The sequence below is a fragment of the Gracilinanus agilis genome, chromosome 3, assembly GCF_016433145.1.
Source record: "Gracilinanus agilis isolate LMUSP501 chromosome 3, AgileGrace, whole genome shotgun sequence".
In the NCBI taxonomy this organism is placed as follows: domain Eukaryota; kingdom Metazoa; phylum Chordata; class Mammalia; order Didelphimorphia; family Didelphidae; genus Gracilinanus; species Gracilinanus agilis.
Genome location: NC_058132.1, coordinates 30,931,095 through 30,939,733, shown reverse-complemented (window position 1 = coordinate 30,939,733; position 8,639 = coordinate 30,931,095). Strand labels below are relative to the sequence as shown.

Below are 8,639 nucleotides of genomic sequence, written 5' to 3'. Positions count from 1 at the left end.
GCTGGCCCTGGGCCCTGACCTATCCTGGGTATATCCAGGCCCGGCCACAGGGGGGCGCTGTGCGGGGTCCCCCGAACGGCTGCAGGGAACTCCACGTGGTGTTTCTCCGGGCCAGGCCTCGGGGGGGCGCGGTGGAGCGTCGAGCCCTCGCGGTTCTCCAGGCCGGTCCGCGGGGAGCGCTGTCTGGGGTTTTTCCCCCGGCCTGGCCTAGTCGTCGTTGGGCTGAGTCTGCCGGCCGGCCTCAGAGAGCTCCGCAGGGTGTTTCTCCCGGCCCGGACGCAGGGGGCGCGGCGGAGCTTTTCTTCTGGGTTACTCTGTTCCGCCGCTGGGGACGCTCGCGGGAACCTTCGTGCGACGGAACCTTTGGGAACGGCTTGGGGCGGGCCTGTTTCGCGGAGGAACCCGGAAGTGCCTTGGAAGAGGCGGCAGGATGGTCAGTTTGGGGAGGGCGTCCGGTGGTCTGAGCCCAGTGGGGTCGTTGAAAGGGGGTGGCCAGGACCCCGAGGCGGGGGCTGGAGGTGGGGGGAGGCTTACGGCAGAGGGGTGGGCGTGGGATGGCGGCGGCTCTTTGGAGGGTTCCCCCCTTCCCTTTCCCCTCTTCCTCTTCTTCCTCAGCTTGCCCGGATCGGGGGAGGGTAGAAGAAAAGGGGAGGCCTCGCGTCCCTCCTCGTTACCTCTCCCTTCCCTTCTCCTCCCCTCTCTCATCTCTTCCTCAGCCTGCCTGGAGGGGAAGAGGGGTAGAAGAAAGCCCCCCCCCTCCTTTTTTCTTCCGACCCTTCCCCAATCCCGGCAGGCTTCCTCGAGGAGGCGGCCTTGTGCCTGCCCCTCCCCCCAAAGGAAGGTGAGGGAAGATCTCACTGGGGAGGACCGGAGAGGATTAGCCCTCGAGAGACACTTGGAGATCGGGGGTTCCTCCTCTAGACACAAAAATTGGGCCTCACCCTCCTGTGGGAGTGGGGAGAAAGGACTAAACTTGAAAGTCTCCCCCCTCTCCTCCCCCAGCCCTCTGGACCTAGACTTTCTGGGTCTGGGAGGGATAGAAGCTTTGGGGTGAGGGTTAAAAAGGGGATAGATAGAAGCAGCCTTTGTTCTGTGAGAGTAATAATGATTCTTATAGTAGCAAACATCTACATAGCCCACTGGACAATCATTTCATTTGATCCTCAACACCCTTGGGAGGAAGGTGCTATGATTATCCCCATTATATAGAGAAGGAAACTAAGGCAAAATGAACCATGTGGCTTGTCCAGAGTCACATTGCTAGGACCGGTCAGACGCCAGATCTGAACTCAGGCTTCTTTTTTATTTTTAAAACTCTTACTTTCCATCTTAGCATCAATAGGAAGTATAGGTTCTGGAGTCAAGTGACTTTCCCAAGGTCACACAGCTAGGATGTGTCAGAGGTGGGATTTGAGTGTACCCTTAGTGCTCAGTGGGAGTAGTTTGGAGAGACCTGGATAGGAGAAGACTAGGAGGGAGAGACTTGAGAATGTCAGAGTTTGAATGCTTGACAGACTGACAGAGAAGGAAAGTCCAGCCTTGTTCTGGTGGCCCCCAGAGGGTAGAAGTTGAGAAGGGGCAGATGGAGGTGGGAAGTCAGTGAGAGACAAGGAAGGAGAGCTGACTCCCAAGAAATGAGCTGGTTGGGACCCTGGAGGTTTCTGGCAGAGACTGAATGAGCCCCTAGGAAGGGGAAAATTAGATCCTCGGGGAGGTGGTTGGACTAAGGGCCAGATTCCTTCCAATTTTAAAAGTCATTGATATGAAAGGATGTCACTATGTTGCCCCTGTGAACCTTGTCTTGGCAACCCCTCCAAGGAGGATCAGGCCCCGATCCATCCCTGACTGACCACCATCAGCTTCCCAAAGGTATTTTCAGGGCATCCTCCAGCTACAGTTTTTGTTTAGGCCAAACATCCTTCTTCTCTTGTCCTGTCCATCTGCTGGATCCACGATTATCCTGAAAAGCCCAAATCTAGAAGAGAGTTTGGTGCCAGGAAAGAGCCCGGAACATCGAGTCACAGGGCTGAGGCTAAATCCCAGCTTTGTCATGCCATGCTACCTAGGTGACCTTGGGCAAAGCTGCTGTCTGTCCACTATGGGCCTCGGTTTCTACAAAATGACAAATTTGGACGGCTGAACTTGAAGATCCCTTCCAGCTCTAATTCAATGGCCATATGTATTCTAAGACCTTGTCCATCTCTAAATCTGAATTTGCAGGATCTTAGATTTAGAGCTGGAAGGGACCTTTGGGGTTGTCTAGTCTGACCCGTTGCTTCACAGAAGCTCCAAGACAAGGCAGGATTGAACCCAGACCCTCTGTCTCCACCTGGGTCCTTTTGCGTTCTTTTTTTCTGCAAGGAATATTCCTTTCTTCCTGATCAGTGATGAGTCACCTCATGTAGCACCTGGCAACTCTTCAAAGCTCCTAGTTTGTGGATAGAATGAGATCGTGCCTGTAAAGCACCCTAAAGCAGCAGTGTAAATGGAGGCTGTCCTTACCCACTTTTGTATCCACTTCCCCCAAGATGCTATAGATTTTTGAGATTAGAGTCCAAGACTGTCTAACTGCCCACCCCCCATACTCCCAGTGCTCTGTGTTCAGTTACCCCAGGGTAAGTTTAATAAAGGTTTGATGAATGAATGAAGCCTTGTTTTGCAGCCCTCCTGAGCCTCTGCCTAGAAGGACAGTCACAAACATGTTTCTGGCTCGAGTTACCTCTCAACTAACTAGGGCCATGCCCTGGGCAGGTAAGAGGCTGTTTTCTGGGTGGTCTCAGCCTACTCCTGGGCTAGCTCAGTGGTTCCTCAGCCTGTGCACTGGGTCTACCCCTCTACTATGTCAGCTTACATGGTCTAAGGGTGGAGGGAGGCAGGAGAAGGCTGTTGTTTCATGTTTGCTGCTGTTGTGGGTTAGCCTGGGTTGGAGGCCATTTTTTTTCTTTTTAAATATTTTTTCCATGTTACATGATTCATTTTCTTTTCCTCTCTTCTTCCCTCCCCACTTCCAGAGCTGATAAGCAGTGTTATCACTTGATAACTATTTCCATATTATTCATTTTTATAATAGAGCCATCTTTTAAAACCCAAATCCCAAATCATATACCCATAAAAACAAGTGATAAGTGGTATGCTTTTCTTCTGCGTTTCTACTCTGGGGTGGGTGGAGGAGCATTTCTAATGAAGGCTTCACCTAGATCATATGCTCGGGGAATACAAATTCATTGGAAGATAGGTAGTCTGCCAGCCTCCCAGTGTCCTTTCCCTGGAGACATGGACAAATCTGCTTCATGGGTTATGAGGTTGGGTCACCCAGCAGCAGGCAGACCCTCCTAGACAGCCACTCTGGGAAATGCCGTGCCTCTGGCCAAGTAGACATGAACCCCATGAAAGCCATTTGAAAGGCTTTCCTTGGTTGCTGCTCTGGGCCCCGGCCTTGCCTTCGATTGTCAGCAGGCTTTCTTTCCTCCAGGCCAGTGCTTGTCAAGGCGGGGCCCTGTGGTGTCCCCTCAAGTCTTTGTGGCTGAGCGGTACTGTTACAGCACCTGGCCAGCGGGCAGGAATGGGCCGGCTCCTCAGCCCCCAGCACGGAGAAGGGATCCAGAGCTAGAGGAGATGCTGGTTCCCAGGAAGATGTCCATCAGCCCCTTGGAAAGTTGGCTCACTGTTCGATACTTGCTCCCTAAGCCTGAGGCCTCCCTCCCTGGCCCTGCACGTGGGATGGTGAGCCCGGCCTTGTCTTACAACTGTCCCCCAAGTGAGGCCAAGGCTGAGGAGGAGCTAAGGGAAGGAGCTTCCCAGCAGGCCCCCAAGGTGCACTGCAAGAATGTGCTGAAAATCCGCCGCCGCAAGATGAACCACCATAAATACCGCAAGCTGGTGAAGAGGACCCGCTTCTTAAGGCGGAAGGTCCGAGAAGGGAGAAAGAAGCGGAAACAGGTGAGCCCCTTGCAGGGGAAAGAGCCCAGACTTGAGGTCAGTTTAAGGCTTGACCATGGCCACTTTCTCCATGACAGCCGTGCCATTCATTGATTCCTCTGCCTTGATTGCCCAGGCTGCCTCTCCTTGTGATCAATGCCTCTGGAGGCTGGGCCTTCTCTCTCCAATCACATGCTACTCTTGGCTGTGACATGCCTCCTTTGGGATTGCTGGGGCAGGGGGAGGCAGCTTTGCCCCCGGTCACTCTTCTTTTCTCTTGTTCCTCACAGATCAGATTTGAGAGGGACCTGAAGCGTTTGTGGAAGAAAGCGGGCTTGAAGCAGGCCCCTGAGGGCTGGCAGCCCCCCAAGATCTATGTGAAGGGCATGTGAACCCCTCCCCTGAGTGCCGTTTGCTGCAGCATTTTAATAAATGTTATAGAATCAGCCTCCCACAAGCCCACACCTGCCTGCAGTGCTTTCATCCTTCTTTCCTGGGGCAGTGAGGTGAGGAGGGCTTCCAGGAGGTGGGTAGGCCAGGGATTGATTCTAGGGAGCCTCACTGGGGCTCAGGGGTCACTGTTCAGTCCCTGCTGTGTCCCTGGGGGGGCAGGGGTAGGACAGGCGTCTCTGCTTAGCTCCCTTTCATTGAGGCTGGCAGTGGGCCTAGAGAGATGGAGTGGCAGCCATTCCTCGTCACAGTCACTTTGATTTATAAAGCGCCATTCTCACATCCCCTATGACAGAGAGCGCAGGGATTGGGGGGAAGGGCTGCGGTTTAGTTCCAACCATGGACTCAGCATCAGCATAGGGAACTCCCAGCGTGGAGGCTCATTAGCAGGGGTAACTGCTTTGTAACTCCTGGAATAGTGGAAACTTCTCATTGATAACTCGTAGTCTTTCCCTCCCTTCTGCCTTCCACCAGCTACTGAGAAGGCAAGAAATGCAATACCTGTTATATATGTATAATCTATACACATACATACATAATGTATATCCACTCATTGTCATGCAAAGCCTGTTTCCCCATTGGCCATGAAGAACTTAGAGAGAGCTCCCTGGGACACTAAGCAGAGCCTTTAGAGACAAATGGGGGCCACTAGACCATTCATAAGGACCCTGGAGGCTGCATCTTGGCTGAGTTTTCAAATGTAATATTGTCTAAGTGTTTTGGTGTATTTTTATTGATTTTGTTAAATATTTCCCAGTTACATTTTAATCTGGTCCAGCCCCCTCCAGAATGTAGTGGGCTACCTGGGGCCCATGGGTTACACGTTTGATGCCTGATTGACTCTAGTCTTCTCAGTTTATGGGTGAGCTAGGACTCACCATAAAATGAGAGAACTTGAGGGTTGAGAGAGACCTCTGCAGCTATTATTAGTCCAGCTCATACCCTAAAGGAATCTTCGCTATGATGTATCTGTCAAGTGGTTCCCCGTCTACCTAAGTAAGAGCCTTCAAAGAGGAAGACCCAAGGCTGCTCATTCCACTTTGGGACTCTCCGAGTTCAAAATTTGGAACATTTTTTCCTTATATCAAATTTTAATTTCCATCATTATCTCCCCAAAGTCTCTTCCCAGCTAAACTTCATCTCAAGTAAACCTCATATGTGACATCAACTCAGGATTCTCTGTTGTCCTCCAGATGCTCAAGCTTATTGGTGCTCTTCAGTTCTCGTCTAATGATTCTAATAAGAAACTCCCAATCCCCAGGCCTGGACGATTCTCTTCACTGAAGTCCAGAGCTGCCTTATAACCAGGGTGTAGTCATGGCATCATGACTACAGAATCCTTGGAGCCCTCCACATCTTTGGGAGATTCTGAGCCATTAGACGTGATGCTTGTCTAGGAAATGCTGGTCTTGATGAATGGTTTCACCCCTTACTCTTTAATTGTGGTCTCCTAAAGAGCCATGACTTAAACCTCAGTCCCCAGATTCCCCAGATCTTAAGACTTCTGTATCAACCTGATAGGGCAGCCAGCCAGGTGATGCAGTACACAGAGCACTGTGTCTGGAGTCAGAAAGACTCATCTTCCTGCATTCAAGTCTGGCTTCAAACACTAATCGTGTGACCCTGGGCAAGTCGCATCACCCTTTAGGCCTCAGTTTCCTCATATATAAAATGTTCTAGAAAAGGAAATGACAAACCACTCCAATTTCTTTTTCAATAAAATGTTTAGGAAGAATCAGACGTGACTGAAAATCAACTGAACAACAAAAAAATCCTAGCATGAATAGGTATGTGAATATCTCCTGCTGGTCACTCTTATTCCTATTGTCAGCTCTGATGATTACAAGTGTATGGCCTCAATAATTAGGGAACGCCTCCAGGATACTAAAATAAGATCCTTCTCAAGACATGTCCCTTCAGCCCTGATCACTCAATCAACACTTACTGGGCATCTTCAAATCATTGTGTTCAACGCTGAGAGTCCAAAAAAGGCATGGAGTCCCTGACCTCTAGAACCTCACAGTCTAATGGGTGACCTCTGAGAACCCCAGAATTTAAGAGCGAATTCTTAGGGAGTCAGGAATCTACTAAAGACCCAAGACTTTTGTCTAAGACGGGAGATGATGGGGAAACAGTTGGCAAGAGCTTGATCTTTCTTCCTGGGGGCTGATGAGGTCTTTCTTCTTGAGTCAGTGGCTTTTGTTAGACACAGACTCAGCAGAGACTTCAGGAATTTGCCTATGCGCTGAGGAGTGGAAGTGGGACATGGAGGCTCTCCTGCCTTCTTAAGTCTAGCATGTGGGCATCAGGAATCTACCTATAGTTCCTTAGCTCCCATTATGTCCAGAGCATCATACAAGACTCTCCAGGCCAAAGTGGAGTGACATCTCCTGTCAGCTAGCACATTGGAGGCAGTATTTTGAGCCCAGGCTCCTTGAGTTTTGTGTTTCTGCCATTTGGTCCTTCCTGCCTGGTGGGTCATTGGCCATATCCAACAACTTCAGTGAATTGTCTTGTGAGTTGGTGAGTTCTCAGTCACTCCCCATTTCCAGGCTGGCTCCTTTTGGGGCTAGAAATTGGCCCAGAGTGAAAAGGCTGCAGGTTTGGGGCAGGGGATTGAGGAGGAAAGGCTCTTGACTTCATGGGCCATTTCCTCATGGCTGTCCCAAGGTGGCAGCAGACCTGCATCCTTCAGACCCTACCAAGAAACTGATACTAAGTGGAAATGCTCATGAAGGCCATCCTAATCTGCCAAGGCCATCTGTCACACCAGGGTTCGCTGCCCTAATCAGACTTTTCCCACATGGAAGGTACATCAGACTCTGCCACCCACAGTGTCAGAGCTGGGAGGGGCATTAGCTTAGAGGTGAACCTGCTGTGGCATGGGGGTGGGGAACGTGTCAGCCATCCTCAGACATTTGAAGGCCTGAAAGAGATGAGCCTTGATCCCTTTGGCCCCAGTGGGCAATGCTGGAGTGGCCAAGTATAGAGATCCTGCTCTATAAACCAGAGATTTTCTGAGAGGCCTAGGATGGTCGTCGGATGTAAAGAACAAAACTTGGGAGGGGGCATAGGAAAACTACACATAAATGGGAGGAATATTGAACGAGGGCAAAGAATAACAGGGAAATGTTAGGAGGGAGAAAACATTGAGCGGAAGTATCAGAGAAGGGATTTGGGAAGATCCAGCATCCGAAGTAAGCCTTGAAGAAAGAAATATTCGAAATGGTTCATAGGATCCTCAATTTCCATCTGGAAGGGATCCTAGATATCATTGAATCAAATCCTCTCCTTTTACAGACGAGGAACCCGAGGCCTCTATAGGGCATGAGACTTGTGCAAGGTCACATAGATTTTAAGTATTAGAGGTAGGGTTTGAGCCCAGGTCTTCCTAACTCCAAGTCCAGTGTTCTATTCACTAATGTGACATTTCATCTCACAATTAAGAAAAAATATACACATGCCAGGCATGGGAAGCAGCCAATGTAATGGCATGGTGATGGCAAATGAAGTATCCTGTATGAGGAGCTACAAGTAGGCCAGTTTGGTGGATGGGGGACAGGAGAGAGTAATGTGTAAGAAATCTGGATAGAGAGGAAGGAGCCAGGTTGGGAAGAATTAAAAAAAAAACAACTCATCTTCCATCTTAGAATGAATACTCTGTATTGATTCCAAGGTAAGGGCTAGGCAATGGGGGTTAAGTGACTTGCCCAGGGTCACACAGCTAGGAAGTGTCTGAGGCCAGATTTGAACCCAGGACCTTCTGGCTCTCTATCCCCTGAGTCACCTAACTACCCCTTGGGAAGAATGCTTTGTCAAACAGAAGAATTTTTAGTTGCTCCTGGAAGTAATAGGGAGCCATAGAAATTTATTGAGTCCTGGGCTTTAGGAAGATCACTGACAAGGGAGTAGAGCATGGATTGGGATGGGGAGAGACTTGAGGCAGGGGGATTCACGAGCAGCTATTGCGATAGTACGTTCATGATGGAGAACAATTAATGCTATAACAATATTGTAGGCCAACAAGTTCGGAAGACTTAGGAACTCTGATGAATACAACGACGGACCGCACTCCAGAGGACTTGGGATGAAACATACTACTTTCGTCCTGATAAAGAAGTGACAGGCACAGAGGGTGTGGACTGAGAAAGATTTTTTTTTTTGACATGGCTGATTCAGGACTTTATTTTGCTTGACTATGCATGTTTGTAAGTTTTTTCCCCTTTCCCAATGAGAGATGGAGATGGAGGGGGGGAAAGAAAGAATGAAAA

General features: G+C 49.9%; 1 protein-coding gene across 1 annotated transcript; it reads left to right on the top strand.

Annotated features, from left to right (window-relative positions):
• The first annotated feature begins 392 nt into the window (after positions 1–392).
• Positions 393–4,380, top strand: AURKAIP1 (aurora kinase A interacting protein 1). The gene is made up of 4 exons (XM_044671219.1): positions 393–433; positions 2,663–2,751; positions 3,473–3,939; positions 4,209–4,380. Exons 2-4 carry the CDS (start codon positions 2,700–2,702, stop codon positions 4,308–4,310), a joined length of 621 nt encoding a protein of 206 aa, XP_044527154.1. The 5' UTR covers positions 393–433; positions 2,663–2,699; the 3' UTR covers positions 4,311–4,380.
• The last annotated feature ends 4,259 nt before the right edge of the window (positions 4,381–8,639 follow it).